Source organism: Tiliqua scincoides, chromosome 3, assembly GCF_035046505.1.
Source record: "Tiliqua scincoides isolate rTilSci1 chromosome 3, rTilSci1.hap2, whole genome shotgun sequence".
NCBI lineage: Eukaryota > Metazoa > Chordata > Lepidosauria > Squamata > Scincidae > Tiliqua > Tiliqua scincoides.
Genome location: NC_089823.1, coordinates 107,411,710 through 107,431,133, shown reverse-complemented (window position 1 = coordinate 107,431,133; position 19,424 = coordinate 107,411,710). Strand labels below are relative to the sequence as shown.

Sequence of the window (19,424 nt, the reverse complement as noted above, 5' to 3'; positions counted from 1 at the left end):
TCTGTGAATTTGTCTGTAGAAAATTTTAGAAATTTGGCTATTTCCAAAAGTGTTCAATAACCAGTGTTTTCTGATTGGAGATATTACTGTCTACCAGTTATGCGTTCAAACAATTTTCACTCCTATTAATAAATGGCATTAATAAATAATTTCGCATTCCATAAACTGATTCCAGAAATATGACTTATCAAAAATGCTGATATACAGGGGGGGTCCCCATAGCCGTGGATTCACTTATCCAAGGATCAGGTCTATGGGGACCCCCACACGCGCCCCCTCCGAGGTGAGCCTCTGGAGGATCTTTTGAGTCCAGAAGAGGCCGCATACATCCATCTGCGTTTTCTGCCAGGCTCAGACTGAGCCTTAGAGGTAAAAAAAAGTTTTGTTTTGTTTTTTTAAATCAGATGTTTCTAATGCCTTATAAGGAACTAGGCGACCTGGGGGCCCTTTATACCTTCCTTCCCCACCTGCTTTTGCTGGCAGACTTACTGGCAATCCATCATCTTGGGCTGCTCGATGATGACATCATCACTAAGTGCTGCTTGAAAGTTCCACAGCCCCAGTCAAGCTCTTGAGGCTGTGGCTGCGCTAGATCAGGAGTGGCCAACCTGTAGCATGTGTGCTACTAGAGGCATACAGACATTTCCTAAGAGGTACACACAAAGTTGCCCGTCACAGCCATGCCAACCGACACAGAGCTCCATGGCTGAGTTCATGGCACTTCTCCTGGCGTGAAGCCCAAAAAAGGAGCCACAAGGCCTGGGGTGGATAGCCCAGGCAGAGGCTCAGCAGATCATGTGGGCCAGTGAAACCACCCGAACATGTCCATTCAAAATAAGTTAGGAGTGGCACATTCAAGAGTCTGTATATTTAAAGTGGCATGCTGTGGGTTGGCCATCACTGCTCTGGATGGTCACAGGGCTTCTCTAGGCCTCTTACATTATTCAGGACCGGGTAGTGCTGCCGTGGCTCATGCCACCAGGATAAAAAGAGATCCCATTTTGGATTTGGAGTTTCATTTCTCTGATAACAGAAAGAACTTAAATGACTGCATTTGTTCTTCTTCAGACACTGAAAAGCTACTTCGCTGATATGTCTGGAATATGAATACGCTGATATGTATGCATACGCTTATAGGTCTGGAATAAGCTTCAATCTATGTGGAATAACAGAACTGTGGACATGGAGTCCATATGGACTCCATTGTGTTTTTGCATATACAGTATCTATATGATTTTGCAGCCCACTCTGCCAGTGTGGGTTTGGACTGCTTTATCTTATCACTGCATAGTAGTGCCTAACTAGGGTTCCAACAGTTGGGCTTCTACAAAGCAAGATGTAGTGATGGCCACACAGATGTCTCTAAAAAGAGTTTTGAGAAATTCAGGGAGGATTGGCCTGTTTATGGCTATTAACCATGAAGGCTATATGGAACCTCCAGATTCAGAGATTGTTTCCGCACTGTCCAATGAACACTCGAGACAACAGATATGGAGAAAGGGCCACTTTATTTAGCAGTTACAGCAGAAGAGGAGGCTGAAACCTGCAGCATATGAGGCAGCGAAGGCCCCCTGTGGTGCGGAGGCGGGACCACTGGGTGGTACCAGAACACCTCTGCCCCCCAGGCAGGCATGCACCTGACTCCAAGTCGCGCCCCGTTGTTGGGCGGCACATCTCATCCATGTCTGTCCCTTAAGGGGAAGGCAGCCGGACCGTGGGCTGCGCCACCTTGAGCCTCTGAACTTCTGAGGTGTGCCCTGCGGTCCCAGCCAGGGCCCCATCTACATCCTCATGCCGCCGAGCCCCTGAGGACTGAAATTGGGTTCCGCCCTGCCTATGCTGCCTGAAGGTGCATGCCATTCACGCCTCCTAGCCCGCACCACCTGCCCTCTTAAAGTGACCAATGGCAGCTGGAAAGGGGGGCAACCCCCTGGCCCATGACAGTCTGGGGTAGGCAAAAAAACTGCCTGCCCATTGGCCAATCTTGGCAGGCAGCAAAAAATTCTTACCCAGACCCAAATGGCGACCAGTTAAACTCAGACTGCCTCTAGGGCGGGCGGGCGGGTCTTCCCACGGTGCCCATGTGCAAAGGAGGAAGAGGGCTGGGTCTAGCGCCTTTAAAAAGGCCCGCCGTAGCTGCCAGCCTCAGCCCCCTTCCCATCCCCATTGGGAGGAGACTCTCGTGTCCTAGGCCAGGCCAAACAAACTCCGATCACCCCTTCAATTGGGCGATCGGGAAAATGTGCCACTGAACCCCATGTTTTAGGAAGCAATAGAATGATACGGCTGGTGCCTTTATGCCCTAGTTGTGGACTTCCCAGAAGCATTTGGTTGGTCAAGGTAGGACACTGGATGCCAGACAAGATGGACTTTTGGTCTGTTCAAGTGGAGCTCTTCTCTGCCTTTACTATGCAGAAGGATCTGGCCACACCACAAGCACCCCAATTAACAGCTCAATCAGAGATGGAACTGCAAGGAAACATTAAAGTCCCCTAATGTTTGGCATTTATTCTTTTTGGTGGAGAATTTTGCTTCTGCCATGTGCATTAAAGCAAGCAGATTATCCTAACATTTGGAAAGCGGTCAATTAGAAATCAAGCTGATACTCTCTCTCATACAGGGCACTGGGGGATTTCTGGAGAACACTTACTGCACTCAGCCTGCCTACATAAAACCCAGCATTGCTTCAGTCCAAATCATGAAGCCATTATACATGCATATCTCTCCACTAGTTAAACAACCAGAAGGAAGGGACCGGAGGGCACCATCTAATGTACTGCTTAACACTCTTGACAACACTGACAGGCAATTCATTCCAGGGAATAAGATGTGCTCTTTTCTTGTTGAAATCCCAACCAATAACTGGAGGAAGATCTTTGAATTTTGTTTTTGGACATTGGCAACAGATTTTGGAGCAAGATTTTAAGTGAGGAACAGCATCAGTAACCGATGGCTACAAAAATGCTGACAGGAACCTTCCTAGTCTTCAGAATAGTCTGTTGTCTCTGACAGACTGAGTTGAATTTTACTTTCAACAGCTTCAGGTGTCTTTTTTTAATAAAGAAAAAAAGAGGAGGAGGAGGTGAGACAATTTGCAAGAGAGGAGGAGCTGTGCTTTTCTAAGGTGGAGCTGCATCTCCTATTAAACGACACTGTCAGATTAAAGCTCTGTGATGGGGAAGGGCTTAAACTAAAGGCAGAGTCAAAAGCCAAGAAGTCGCTTTATTTACGCCTACCTCCCAGCCTCTGGCAATCTGACTAATAACAAACTGTGCTAACAAGAAAGACTCAAAGGAAGAGAGAGGACGAGACACACACACTCACAGAAAGAAAGAAAGCTACAAAGCTGCCTGGATCCTTCAAAAAAAAAAAAAGGAAAGAAATTTCTTGCAAAACCAGGAGGGATCTGTTTCAGTCCTGCCCAGCATCTGGTTTATTTACTGCATCCCAAAGCTTGCAAATGGTTAACTGCATGCAGAAAGTCAGCCTAGCTGTGAAGTCTGCTGTGAATTTTAATTGAGGAAAAAGGGACAACTGTTTGCAGGATGGTGTAGGGGGCTCTCTGTCTCGTTCCCCCCCATGCCACCCCTCTCAATGAGATTTTTCGTCCATCAACTGGTCCACACTCCTTTCGATCCAGGATTTTAACTTCCAGGAGCTGCAGCTACGTTTGAGCTTCCTGCAAAGTGAGATTCAACCCAGGAGGGGGGAAAAACCGAAGTGTATGTTTTGGGATAACAAGGAACGGAATTGTATGTGAACAGCTGCTCTGACTGTGCAGTACCGATTGTGTCAGTGGGTGTAGCTGCTGTACAGGTAAGGACGCTTTCTGCTCAAGCATATCAAGCTCTTTTCATTACCTTCTGTACTGATTCTCTCCTTGCAATGTTTGGTTATTGTATATATATTTTTCTAGTTAACCGAGAGCAAAATTATTATTACCTCTAAAAAGCTTATTCTTTTAACCTTTGCATAAACTATAGCTGCTTGCAGAATTTGACAAGCGAGGAGAGCGCCTGTTAAGATATTCACATTCTTAACCTGAGGCTTGGGACTTTGTCAGTATGTATCCAGTTTCTAATACAGGGGCAAACTCTAAATGGAAACAAGAATGGTATTTGATTTTTGTTTAAAATAGATGTATCTCTTGCCTTGAAATATGCATAGAAACTTTGCCTTAGGACTGTTCATTAGCCTCTACCCTTCAAAGTGCAACATATATATCCAAGTAAGAAAAACCTGAAGTTCCCCACTTTCTCTCTCCACTTGCTCAAATGGAACCACTTATTTAAGGCAGCTTTTAAGTACTTCTATTGAAATAAAAACATCATTCAGCTCCAATAAATTGAGGAGGTAAACTCAGGAGGTAGTTAAAAGGGGAAACTTAGCTGAAACTGACATTATTTAAGGGAAATAATGGGTAATTTCCCTTAAATTTAGAGGGTAATCTCAAAAGTGTCACTTGGAATGTTTTCAAGTTAATCATGTTTATAATACCACATTAGCTTCCTGAAGGCTCCCTGGAGCCATGTTTGGAGATGGTAGACATTTTAAACTAAATAAAAATTAAAATGCTCCCAAGAATAGGCTCCCTTATACAACGGAGCTACTAGCACTTCTGGAATGCTGGGGAGGTAATGAATGAATGGAAAGATTAAATTGGGGAAAAAAGATAATTATGGTCTCTTAATACTGCATAGGAGCTCCAAGCATCTTTCTGCAGAGAGGCAGAGACTGTGTGTGTGTGTGTGTGTGTGTGTGTGTGTGTGTGTGTGTGTGATGGACTGACTTATTATAAGACACGCAACAGAAATACGACAGTTATTAAAATGGGAATGCTTTCCAGTTGGTTTCACTTACTTTTAAACTTTCATGACCGAGAAAAGTATGGGGAAAGACTTTCATCTTCAGAACACTGTGTCTGCATAGATTGGCCTCTGCAACTTGAACTTTAAATTTGTGTAGGTTGATCTGTGTCTACTACTGTGCAATCCTATGCATGTCTACTCAGAAGTAAGTCCCACTGAATTCAATGTGACTTATTCCCACATAGGTGTGTATAGGATTGCAGCCTCAATTTTGTGGAAGGTATTGTAACAAATACATTTAGAAGGTCCTGTTTGCTTATAGGAAAAGCCGCTGAGAGAAGAAGAAAAAAGTTGAATTAATGATTCAAGTGCTTTGATGCCAGAAACTGTTTATAAGAACTTTACCACTTTGCTTACTGAAAACAAAGAATTGAGAATAAAAGTTAATAATTTATGTGTTAATGGCTGATATTTTGGAAGCATGGATCTACAGGCAGAGTCTTGCCAACTGGCCTGCAGAAAAATAAAAATAAAGTTAAGTAAAATCAGCTTGTTACAATTAAGGATTGCACCAAGGTGACTATTGAATCATATTCAAATGATTCTTTCATTTCTCCCAAAAGATGGGTGCATTTTTAAAAAATCTTTATATGATGAATTAGCATCACTCTTGCAGGCCCATTCAAAAGACTTTGAAACCATGATTCTTATATTTAAGTCAACTGCGTATCATTGATTGAGGACCAATCTGGGTAACAGGCATGTTTGGTGGGCAGATGTACCCCTGGCCAGCATGATGAATCACAATATACTTACTCCTATAATCAAAGTTACTACCTATAAACAGTAGCATGCCCAATTTAAACTGCAATCCTAACCACACTTTCCTGAGAGTAAGCCCCATTGAACAAAATAGGACTTACTTCTGAGCAGATCTAGTTAGGATTGTGCCCTTAGGTGTGTATACCAGGAAGAATGTCTCACTGAGTTTAACAGGAATTACCCCCAAGTAAGTGGGCAATAAGGGTTGCAGCCTAAAATTCCTCATACCGCTTTATAGTAGGGGTCAGCAACATACCTTTCTGTGCTGCAGCACCCATTCCTGTATATACTCTCAACATCTGTGGCAAAATCTTCTTATGGAATAGCATGAATGACCTAAACGAGTGCAGAGAAACAAGACAAAACCTCATAGCGCTTGATGTCATGACGACAGTACACATGGCCAGATGCCATCTCACAGACACTTTGGGAAAAGATATTAAACTTACGCACAAAACATCTTTCCAGCTGCTTGCACGCTCAACTATTTCTTCAAGCAAAATTGGGTGTGTTTCATTAAAACGGTGCCATTGAAAGGAATAAATCCTTTAGCTCCATTGAATTCAATGGCATCAGTCCAGACTTACAGGGTTGACTGTTGCTGCCTGCCTTATGAATAATAAACAGTCAGCAAAAAGTAAAATAATGTTTCCATTAAATATGTTTCCAATCATCGTTCTCTGAAGTGGGGATTCTTCTTCTGAAATCTGGAACTCATTACTTTCTTAATAAACTGCATACAATTAATGACCTCAACTGAAATAGACAGCCATGTTAGAGTAAACATACACAGATAAGCAATGAATTTATGACCATAATTAAAGCAATGTTTGAGAACTACCTTAGTGAAATTATTAAGTACAGCAATTAATTTTCTCTATTTAACATTAAAAGCCTGATAGGACCCATTCCTTACCAATCTTCAGTTCTGAAATAAGATTGCTTCAACCCATTTTCAATTAGCCCACAGGTGTACACACTTGATCCCTGTTGCATATATGCAACGTTGGGTAGAAATGGCTTAAAGTCAGGGCGTGTTTTGCATTTATAGCTATTAGCAGCAATACCAATGTAGCAGAGTCATGCTGGATTTAACTTGGAATGGGGCTAATAATCTGCATAAGTGTTATGCAGATTGTCAAACATGTCTAAATTGGTATCATGCATACTGCTTACCTTTTTTTTTCTATGTACGCTTTCTTCTAATTGTTACTGAGTGGATGTTGCTAAAATTCAAACACACACCATCTGTTGGAGAGAAAATGGATAAAAATAATAGATGGCGCATAAAAATAAGTAAAGATAGTGACCTTAGGTCACACATATGCCAATACGTGTTATCTCTCCACTGTTTTTAATAATCTGATACAGAAAAAAAAACAACCATCCTGTAATCAGCGATCAGTAAAAGTGATACATCCCACCATGACTAGACACATAGAACAGCTCTCTAAACTGAATTTCTGCAGTCAACTTGCAGTGGGTCATCTGTGTTGTTCTTATGCCTGTTTGACACATCAGGGATGGGCCCTTCTGATGTTGCTTTCTCTACCCGAGAGCCCCTGCAGAGTGCGCCCTTCTTGTGCTGCTACAGAAATGTCAGACAACTGAGGTCACGAGGGAAAAGGTCACAGCCAGTTCCCCCTAGCTGCCGGAGCAGTGCAGGCATGGCAAGGAGGCATGTTCTGAGCTCCTCCCACATGATCTTGGACTTCTGATGTTAACAGGCTCATGCAGTACCAGCCAGCGCTGAGCTAGCACGAGAACAGACTCATGCTGCTCATCCTATGCCATAAAGGTAATGTCAGAAAGCGACCCTTTTAACCTTGTTTGTTGCATACTGCAGCAATAGCTAAACATAAGGGAATAATGGCACAGTCCTATGCATGTGTACTCAGAAGTAAGTCCCATTATGTCCAATAGGACTTACTCTCAGGAAAGTCTGCATAGGCGGGCAGTCCAATCCTGAACTGCCCGGGGCACGCAGCTGCAGCGGCGCTGAGAATGGCTGCCGCTGCATCCTGCACGCCTCAGCCTGCTGTGGGCAGCGCCTTGGGAGAAGGGCACTTATGTCCTTTCTCCTGGGTAAAGGAAGCAGCCCCGCAATGGGTCTACACACTTTACTGCCGACCAAAAGGTTGGCGGTAAAGTTGTTCATGTAGGGCGCTGAGCCCTACACAAACAGTCAGGATCCAGTGGAGCTTAGCTCCATCGGACCCACCTCCTGCCTCCCCGCTCCCTCCCCCCAGCACGCCTCCCGCCCACCCTCTCTCCCCCCTCCCCACGCCTCCCCCTTCGCTAAACACCTCCTCCCTGCCCCCCTCCTCTTCCCTGCTTACTGTGCCATGGCTTGGCTGTCCCTGAGACCGCCAAGCAATGGAGGACAGCTACCCAGTGCCAGCCAGTGCTGGGCTAGCATGAGCACTGGCCCGGTGGTAAGCCTCGCAGACGTAGTTTTACGGTACCTTTACGGACAGTGCGCTCCGGCAGAAAGCTGGAGTGCCGAGCTCAGAATTGGGCTCTAAATCCATAGTATTGATTCACCGGAAGTGTCTCCTGAGAGGTGACAGCAAAACAATGCAACTTTGTGGTGGCAAATAAAGCAAGTTATATGACTCCATGCCCAGTGCCCAATGCAAAGGTTTGCATAAAGCATGTTTCATCTCCTGTGTGTTCTTTCCCCTTGTCCTAAATTCCACCCATATCACTTTACCCCTTAACTGCTACTTTTCTGGAAAGGAAAACCGTTCAATTATCAAAATGCTTGGAATTCACTTTGACAGTCTTTGGAACAGCATTCTTCCCGCATTCTTTTCTCCAATGTCCTGTCACTTCTGGCATTCAACATGTTCAAGAAAACTGCATTTCTCTAGTCTAGGTATGGTGCAAGTTGTCACTTCTCAGACAGATACTTTTGTTTCTAGAACCTCATGTTATAATGTGGTAAAAACTGATGCTTGAAGTCTACAGAAGAGAGTGGTCAGTTTCTTAAACCTGGAGACCATAAACTGTACCAGCCAGCCTCTTGGGTCATTCACATGCTCTACAAAAGAAAGACTATAGTGCAGGAGCGGCCAAATTTGCTTAGCATAAGAGCCACATACAATAAACTTCTGATGCTTGAAAGCCGCAAGCGAGATCTTTGCGAGCCACAATATTTAAGAAGTATTTAAATTCTTAAATATATTTACTAGCCATGAACATTAAACTTAGATTTTAACCGAGTGGACTCTCAGTTTGTACCCAGTAAATAGTTATAAAGCTTGAAAATTTCTTATTTGCCTTTTATATTAATTGGATGCAAAAAGGAGCTCGGCCAACATATTTCTAACAGCCACAAATTATATGTGAAAGAGCTGCATGAGATTCATGAGCCACAGTTTGGCCATCCCTGCTACAGTAGCATCCAGAAGGATAGAACTTCATTGTAACACCTACACCCAGGGCCGGCTCCAGAAGTGCCGGGGCCCAATGTAGAGCATTATTGTGGGGGGCCACCCCTCATGTGTGGTGGGCCACCGTTTACAGAAAAACAAAGTGACACTTCCAATATAGCGCCAACACTATTCAGCCAAGAAATGCCTACCTCTCAGTTGAACAACTTTCTCTTTAGCAAAGATTCACTCAGTGATCTGTTTGCCAGCTATTTCTACCATAGAAAATTGCTGTAAAGTTCCAACGGATAGGACCTGTCCCTTTGATGGCTGGTTGGTACACCAAGGTGTGTTGGTTTCTTTTTTTTCCAGAGATAAGAAGGTAATTTTTTTTTTTATATGTTGTATTTTGCAGAAGCTGTTGGATGACCATGAAGCTCTGGATAATTACATTAAGTTTGATGATGGGGGTTGCCTGCGAAGTTCTACAGTCTGAACCAGCTTTACCTTCAGCCATTGGCTCGTGTGACATGATGTGTTCTTGTGAAGACAAGGATGGTACCATTACTATAAACTGTGACAACAGAGGCATCAAAGAGTTATCTCAAGTACATGTGCCACCATCCCAGCCTTTTCAGCTTAGTCTTCTAAACAATAGTTTGACCATGTTACATGTGAATGATTTTTCCAGCCTTATCAATGCTGTCTCACTCCATCTTGGATATAATAATATTTTAGACATTGAACCAGGAGCATTTAATGGGCTAAGTCATCTTAAGCAACTCTATATCAATCATAACTCTTTAGAAGTACTTAGAGATGACACATTTCATGGGTTGGAAAACCTGGAATTCCTTCAAGCAGATAACAATTTCATCACAATCATTGAATCAAGTGCCTTCAGCAAGCTCAACAGGCTTAAGGCGCTCATTTTAAATGATAATGCCATTGAGTTTTTCCCTCCTAACGTGTTTCGCTTTGTGCCATTGATTCACTTGGATCTTCGTGGGAACCAGCTGCAGACTCTACCCTATGTTGGTTTTTTAGAACACATTGGTAGAATTCTGCACCTTCAGTTGGACGATAACAAATGGGTCTGTAATTGTGACCTACTGGAGCTGAAGAGTTGGTTAGAAAACATGCCTCCCCAGTCCATCATAGGGGATGTTGTATGCCACAGCCCTCCCATTCTGAAAGGCAGCATTTTAAACAGATTAAAAAAGGAATCGCTTTGTCCCACTCACCCTACAAATGACCTGGATGCCCCATCAGGGTCACTGCCCTTGGTGGTTACCACATCAGTAAGTGATAGCCACTATTCAACCAAGGTGATATCTATTCCCAAAACATCTACCAAGGAATCCAGTTTAACCATTCATGTCACAAAGCCAGCCACTCTGCTTCCTGTGTATTGCCCTGTCCCCTGTCAGTGCAGTAGTCACATCCTTTCAGGGGTTTTGATGCAGTGCCAGGAACAAAATATTGAAAGCCTGTCAGATTTAGGACCCCCTCCTCCAAATCCAAAGAAGCTTATTCTAGCTGGAAATATCATACAGACATTACTGAAATCAGACCTTGTGGACTATGGCAGTCTGGAAATGCTTCATTTGGGAAATAACCGTATTGAAATCCTAGAAGAAGGATCCTTTATCAATCTCACCCGACTGCAGAAGTTGTATCTCAATGGTAACCACCTTACCAAGCTAAATCGCAATTTGTTTTTGGGCCTGCAGCGACTTGAGTACTTGTATCTTGAATACAATGCCATTAAGGAGGTTTTATCAGGGACATTTAATCCAATGCCAAAACTTAAGGTCCTGTATTTAAACAACAACCTGCTTCAGACTTTGCCATCCCACATATTTTCTGGAGTTCCTCTAGCCAGGCTAAATCTGAAAACCAACCAGTTTACACATTTGCCTGTAGGGAATGTCTTAGATGATCTGGATCTACTAGTACAAATTGAGCTTGAAGACAACCCTTGGGATTGTACTTGTGACTCAGTTGGGCTGCAGCAATGGATACAAAAGCTGAACAAAAATACAATGATGGGTGAACTTTTCTGTACATCTCCAAGGCACTTAGCTAAAAAGGAACTGAAATCACTGAACAGTGACATGCTATGTCCTGGTTTAATAAACAGCCCAGCTCTCCCAACTCATGCTAGCTTCATAATTGTCACAACGTCACCAACTACTACCAATACAGCAGGCGCAATTCTGCAATCCCTGACTGATGCCGTCCCTCTTTCCGTTTTAATCCTGGGCCTTCTGATTGTGTTTATAACTATCATTTTTTGTGCAGCAGGTATTGTGGTTCTTGTCCTACACCGACGGAGAAGACACAAAAAGAAACAAGCAGATGAACAGATGCGGGACAACAGCCCGGTACAACTTCAGTACAGCATGTATGGTCACAAAACAACACACCATACCACTGAGCGCCCGGCCACAACTTTGTATGAACAGCGCATGATAAGCCCAATGGTTCAAGTTTATCGAAGTCCATCCTTCAGCCCCAAATTTGCAGACCATCAGGAAGACAGAAATGACAAAGATGTGCATGATTCGAAACATCTCCGCAGAAGTCTCCTTGAAAGGGAGCATTCCTCCCCACTGACAGGATCAAAGGTCAAATACAAAGCAACAGAGCAACCAGCTGACTTCCTGTCCTTCCAGGATGCAAGCTCTTTGTACAGGAACATTCTTGAGAAAGAACGAGAACTCCAACAACTGGGGATAACTGAGTATCTACGGAAAAACATTGCTCAGTTACACCCCGATATGGAAGTACATTATCCAGGAGCTCATGAAGAGCTAAAACTGATGGAGACACTCATGTACTCCAGGCCGAGGAAAGTTTTACTAGAACAGACTAAAAATGAGTATTTTGAGCTCAAAGCAAATCTCCATGCTGAACCTGATTACCTGGAGGTCTTGGAACAACAAACATAGAAAAATAAACTTAGGGGGGAGTGAAGGAAAAACTGTTAATTCTATCTTAAGTCAGAACTCTGTAAATACAAGTGCCTTATAATAATGTGTCATCAATCAGAACTTTAAGCACAGACATCATCCGAGTTGGTGAAAAAACAAACAAACTCTCAGGGATAACTGTGTGAAGCCATGGGAAAGTTTGCAGGTTATATATCTCACTCCTACATTAAATGTGAACTTTCTGTGACTGGACTCTGGGAAGAAGTTCAGTTTGCCATAGTCCTCTAAACCTGCATGGCAATCCCTCATTCTGTCCATAAAAAAAGAAAAGAAAAAGAGGATAATAAGTTTCTTACTTCTGTTCCCTTCTTTTCCCTTCATTGAACTGCATTATGCCAACTTTTCTGGGGGAAAAAACAAACCTGTATACCTAGTTATAAACAGCTAGTGTATATTAGCCCACATCTACGAACAATGTCTATAAATTGCACATGACAGGCCCTCATAATAAAAAATAAATTATATGATTTCTAAAGATGTTTAATTGTGCGAACCCAGGGTCTCTCAGTATTTCAATCTTTTATTTAGGATGTCTCAGAAAATCTGTTAGCGTACACGGCTGGAGGGAGAAAGCTATATACGTACATGTTTTATTCAGGAATTTAAAGGACAGAAAAAATATCTTGCTACTTTCCTTGACTGGCAATTTCAGTCACATTTGGGACAATCTTCATTACAACGCTGCTATCGGCTCCTGTGCACCATTGGTTTAGCACTTAAACCTGGGGAATTTAGAAAGCTACTGAGTATTTCTTGTAAATACATTAGTTTTTTTGTGGCAGGGGGTTTGTATTTTTATGATTGGCCCCCATGATGATTGTGAATATTCCAGAGAAACCATCCATTCACTGTGGGCAGGACATTTTACACACAATCAAGAAAATAGATAAGCAACAAGAACTTAATGCATCTGTAAATACTCAACGCTTGTCACCGTTATGCGACCGAAGAGCACCTATCAGGCTAAGGAAAAGGTATGGTTTAAATGTGATGGAATATAATAAAGCAAAACAAAATTTACTTGTTTGAAGTTTAATGCAACCAATGCATTGTTTAATCAGGGTCTCTGGAACCTTGGCATACAGCAGTAGAACACTAGGGATCTGCGACCTGCGTGCATATCAAGGCTGGTGCCATCAGCGGTGCCTTGTTAGCCACAGGCCTAAGGGTCCATGTTAGAGCCCACAAGGTTCTAGTCTAGTGCAGTGTTTCTCAATGTTTGTCCCCCACTGTATCACTTCACATGGTCCACCTATTCAAAGTACCACCAGAAGGAAGTGGCAATGACTTCATCACCAATTACTTCTGGGTTGGGAGGCCAGATATGATGCACCAGTAAGAGGCTCAGGGCGGACAGGAGGGCTTTTTAGAGCATGGAAAAGTGGCAGCTGAGCCTCCTACTGCTATTTGTTGAGTCACGTTCCTGGTCTCGTTGCCGGGCGACAGGTGTCCAGGGGTCCTGCGAATACCACCAGACGCCCCGTCAAGTACCACTGGTGGTACCCATACCACCCATTGAGAAACACTGGTCTAGTGGGAACTAACACTTGAGCCATACAGAGCTAGTATCTGAAAATACGTAGCTGCAGCACAACCCCAAGCTTGCATATACTAGTTCTATCTGCTGAAACATATAGGATAGCCAGTGGACTTTTCTTCCAGATCCCTGTAATCCCAGGGGTCTGACAGATCCCAGGGGCCTGAAAGAAAGCCCAACTGACCAGTTGGCCCAGTTGGGAAGGAGGCAATCAGGTTCCCCCCTCCCAGGCTTTTGTAATCATATAAGTACCTTGGAGGAAAGTTCATGGTCAAGGCAAGAAGATGAAGAAATCTTGTGCGAGACTTAACTTGCACAGAATTTTCTCCTCTTCTTGCTCTGGTTAATTGTCACTAGTTTTTCACTGGTGAAGGAGTAGAACCCAGAGTCAGAGTCAGAGCCCCTCCAAAGGATGGGAGGAGAAGTGTTATCCTCAGGTTCCAGCTGACCCAGTAAGCTGGTGGAGCCTGCTCTGCTCAGAAGAGATTGAGCAATACTAGAGTCCAGTGAACGCCATTGTCCCAGATCCTAGTGCTTTCTGGCACTGGTCCTGTATGCCATGCTGGAAAGCTAATGCTGCACATTTAGGTTCCAGTGATTCTGCTGAAACATTATGATGTCACACAGGTAAGTTTTTTACACACTCAGTGGTGTGTCACATTTAAACCAGGCCACAAACATGGCCTAGGGCTCAGTCCTATCCAGCTTTCCAGCACTGATATAGCCATGCCAACAGGTCACATGCTGCATCCTGCAGTGGAGGGGGGGGAATAGTTATGGAGGCCTCTTTAAGGTAAGGGAATGTTTGTTCCCTTACCTCAGGGCTGCATTGTGGCTGCACCAGCACTAGAAAATTGGATAGGTTTAGGCCCACAGTCTGCAATTCTACCGTAAGCATGCATATATGTTAGCAAGTTCCATGTGTCCATTTCACACATTATACAACTAGTCCTGGGTTTGCCCCTGAGTATGCACTCAGTAAGGAATTGCAGCCAGTTCCAGCTCTCTGATGAGTGACCTGTGTTTCCCAATGCCCCACTTGTTGCATTCACGCTCTGTATTTCCAAGTGCACACTTAATCAAAACAAAACAAAAATCTTAGGTATACACCTTGAAAGGATGTAAGTAGCCCTATAGATGTTCTGTAGAAATCAATGGGATGGACCTCTGAGAAAGATGCTTAGGATCAGGGTGACATGAAGCACGGCAGCTTTATTTTATTACAAAGCCTAGTTAAATTTATATGGACTATTTATTCTGTACAGTTTGTATCTTTTTCAGTTCATTATTATTATAATTATTATTATTATTCTTGGGTGCCTTTCCAGCAAATCAAAGAACTTCTTGCTATAAATAAAAAAACGAAACAAGGATTTTTAATGTCTTTTTTCCCTCCCCCTTTTTCATTTAAAAAGAAATGTTTCCTTTTTAAAAAACATTGGCAGCACCAGCATGCACATTTTCAGATCTTTTCAGAAATCCAATGGGAGGTTTCTGTCTGTTGTCACGCATACAGAAGCATCTTGTTCTGTATACCTCCTGCATGACTGAAGTAGTACCAAATTATCTAACCTGCATTTCCCCTCCCGCTTAAGTCAATCTCTTGTAAAATAGCAACACTTGATACTTTTTTCAAGTTCTGTTAGTGGTTCTAATTTTTGAAGGTAGATTTGAAGGTTTATTTAACAGTGCATTTAAAAAAAAAAAAAAAAGTATGAATTGGCCCTATAAGATTTTGTCCTGATTTTGTCCTGATCCGTTAATAACAAGAAATAAAACACCCTAATGATGCTTCTGTGGGTTTGCTGACATAAGTGGCTTAGATGTGATGTCTTGAGACACTTCTTGGCTTTCTGAAAAACACACAACCCCCCCCCCCCCAACAGCTACTCTGTTTGCAACAAACAGGCAACAAGCATGGCAGAGATTTCATTTCATGCTATGCAACACAATGGCAAAGCAGATCACAAAATGAGACTGGCTTTATACTCGCACTAGCCTGGGTGGACATCCAATCTTGGGGACAAGATTGGATGTCCACCCAGGCTCCTCAGCATCATCAGATCCTTCCACAAGGACATGAAGGGCACTGTTGTCTTCGATGGCTCCACATCAGACCCTTTTGACATCCGAAGCGGAGTGAAGCAGGGCTGTGTTCTTGCACCAACCTTGTTTGGGATTTTCTTCGCTGTCCTGCTGAAGCAGGCCTTTGGAACTGCAACAGAAGGCATCTATCTCCGGACCAGATCAGACGGAAAGCTCTTCAACCTCTCCAGACTGAGAGCAAAATCCAAAGTCCAGCTGAAATGTCTGCGTGACTTCCTCTTTGCCGACGATGCAGCTGTCACTACCCACTCTGCCAAAGATCTCCAGCAGCTCATGGATCGTTTTAGCAAGGCCTGCCAAGATTTTGGACTGACAATCAGCCTGAAGAAAACACAGGTCATGGTTCAGGATGTGGACTCACCTCCCTGCATTACAATCTCTGAGCATGAACTGGAGGTTGTCCATGACTTTGTGTACCTTGGCTCAACGATCTCCGACACTCATTCTCTCGATGCCGAGCTAAACAAGCGCATCGGTAAAGCAGCTACCACGTTTTCCAGACTCACAAAGAGAGTCTGGTCCAACAAGAAGCTGACGGAACATACCAAGATCCAGGTCTACAGAGCTTGCGTCCTGAGTACACTTCTGTACTGCAGCGAGTCATGGACTCTTCGCCCACAACAGGAGAGGAAACTGAGCGCTTTCCACATGCGCTGCCTCCGACGCATCCTCGGCATCACCTGGCAGGACAAAGTTCCAAACAACACAGTCCTGGAACGTGCTGGAATCCCTAGCATGTATTCACTGCTGAAACAGAGACGCCTGCGTTGGCTTGGTCATGTCGTGAGAATGGATGACGGCCGGATCCCAAAGGATCTCCTCTATGGAGAACTCGTGCAAGGAAAGCGCCCTACAGGTAGACCACAGCTGCGATACAAGGACATCTGCAAGAGGGATCTGAAGGCCTTAGGGATGGACCTCAAAAAGTGGGAAACCCTGGCCTCTGAGCGGCCCGCTTGGAGGCAGGCTGTGCAGCATGGCCTCTCCCAGTTTGAAGAGACACTTTGCCAACAGTCTGAGGCTAAGAGGCAAAGAAGGAAGGCCCATAGCCAGGGAGACAGACCAGGGACAGACTGCACTTGCTCCCGGTGTGGAAGGGATTGTCACTCCCGGATTGGCCTTTTCAGCCACACTAGACGCTGTGCCAGAACCACCTTTCAGAGCGCGATACCATAGTCTTTCGAGACTGAAGGTTGCCAATACAAATATACTCGCACTGTGTTTGTCTGTATAATTATCTTGGACCTTTGGGATTATGGTCAAAACTATAGGCTCCAATTAGACTCTAGTGAAAACTAGATTAAGAATTAATATGGTTACAGCAAAGCAATAAGACTTATGATCCTTTGAGTGGCATCTTAGAGCTGGAACAGATGGCATACTTACCATGGGGGAGCTATAGCAGCCATAGAGTGAGTTCTCCACATATATATGCACACAACATTTGGAATTAAGTACTCATGACAGTAGACACCGCAATCATTCTGTCAGTATCCAACATGATACATGTCAATGGCCCCAGGGCTATGGAAACTCACGCCCTATGTGCATCCTCAGGGCAAAGGATTCATCCTTTGTGATATTTACTCTCCTCAATTCTTAGAAGCAGAGTGTAAAATTTGCCAGAGGGATGCTGTGTTGGATGATATTTCCATGGCAAATGGGAGGCTCAGTTTAGTAAAATCCACTGGCTCTTTTAGTACAGCACTGCTTGACAACCATGATATCACACTACATTGCTTTAGTCCTGACCTACTGAAACCATTAGGCATTGCGACATGGATCTGAATGAACAAATATTTTGCAGCACTTGACTCATTAAATAAACTGTGATCACTGGTTGTTGGCATCCTTCAGTCTCGGAAGACTATGGTATCATGCTCTGAATAGTGGTTCTGGAACAGAGTGTCCTCTCCAGTGCACGAAGCCTGGGTAAAGTAGATGTGGAGGATAGACTGTTTCCCATGCAGCAAATCCCCCACATCGCTGAAATGGTCCAATGGAAAGGCAGAGGCCAATATGGTTGGTTCCAGCGGCGTTGTAGGAGTTGCCAGAGCGTGACTGTGTTCAGCCATGAACTGCCTCAGGGACTCCGGCTCCTGATTTTGCCTCGATGTTGACTCCTGAAGCCTTTTCCATGACTGGATGTAGCCACAAGGCAGTGGAGGTTTGGGATCAGAGTTTTCCTTCTCTCAGATGAGCTGCCTTCCCAGGCTGACGAGTCCCATCCACCCGGTGGCTGTTTAGTCGCCTCTTACGACAAGTACAGCCAAACTGAGGGCCTCTTCTTAGCCCCAGCCCCCAGGGGAAACTGTGATCACTATTTGTATTCAAAGTAGCATATCTCCTGTACATCTGTCAAGCAACCAACATGCATGTAGTGAAACTTACCTCTTGACAAGTCATACTGTGTGGTCAGCTTTTCCTGTAAATTCCTCTCCAGCACATTGGAAATCTAACTCAAGCTGTGATTAGTTTTATCCTTCTGGTGAGATGTGTCAGGGCAATGTGGAATCAAGGAATGGTTAAACTGCCCATCCTCTGATGTTTACCTGCAACAGGTCCAAACCTTAAGATTACCCCTGTATTGCTAACACAGTTAGAGGCAGACTGTATGAAATGGTTCTTTTGTGATAGGATGGTTCATTTCTGATATTAGGTGTATCCATGGAACACATATTGCTTGCTGATTTTTTTTTAAACCACTTTGCGTATGGGGTAGCCCAAATCTGCAGATCCCATATCAGCGGACTCAGTTATGAACGAATTGGGTTGGCCCTCCCCCCACATCCCTCCCACCCCCTCGGCTCTGGAGGGTCCTCTGAGCTCAATAGAGGCTTCAGACATCTGTCCATAATCTCTGCAGGGCTCAAACTGTGCTCTAGAGCTCCAAACATGTGGCTTTCATGTCTGAAGGTCACCCTAAGGTATTTTTCCTCTTACCCTGAGTAAAGGCCCAGCCACCCCTATGGGGCTACATGGAGCGCTGCTAGTGATTTCACTGGCACAAATCCAAGCAACCCATGTAAGGTTGATTAGGCCTGGAGTGGCGGTTAGAATTTGGCCTGCGCCGCTGTGGCCTATCCTACCCCTCTCCCAGGCCTGATCTTCCCTCCCCCATCCAAAAATGTCCTTTCTCCACCTCTGTTCTGCCTTCCCCCCATCCCATCCCCTGCACCGGCTTACATTGGTTAGAGCAAAGGTACCCTGTCCAGGGCTAGATCTGGCCTCCAGGAGCTGGTGCAGCCTTCTGGGCCACCACGCTCTACTCTTGAGTAGCTGCAAATGTGCTTTACAGTATATTCATTATACTCCTGGGCAGGCGCAGGGGCCCTACACCAACATAATGAGCGCTGTGGATTGCGCTCTTAGATACTTAATGTACAGAGAGACAGTATGTTTACCTGATAGGGTTAATATGGAGAGAAAACAGTTCTCATACTGTGTTTGGGATAATGTACAAAAACACGTTGCATGGTACACTGTGGGAGACAGTTGTAAACAAGAGAAAATGTGTAATGTCTGGGTTCAATCACATTAGAACAATATCTATCATTTCTGTCAAAAGAGAAATTGAATGTATCTAACCACATAGTTAAAAATCTTGTTTGTTCTTTATAAATTATCTATTTTTGCTATGACAGTCAGAGAAAACATGGTTTTGTTTTTTTATGAAATGAGCTATATCCTTGCAAATGATGTTAAACTATAATTAAAGCTGAGAGAATATAACAGCTTAAACACACACAGTTCTCAAATTTCAACTGAGTGTGCTTCTCTA

The 19,424-nt window shown here is 44.0% G+C and overlaps 1 protein-coding gene across 1 annotated transcript; it reads left to right on the top strand.

Annotated features, from left to right (window-relative positions):
- The first annotated feature begins 9,429 nt into the window (after positions 1-9,429).
- Positions 9,430-11,958, top strand: SLITRK6 (SLIT and NTRK like family member 6). The gene has a single exon (XM_066621197.1). It carries the CDS (start codon positions 9,430-9,432, stop codon positions 11,956-11,958), a length of 2,529 nt encoding a protein of 842 aa, XP_066477294.1.
- Positions 11,959-19,424: the final 7,466 nt, after the last annotated feature.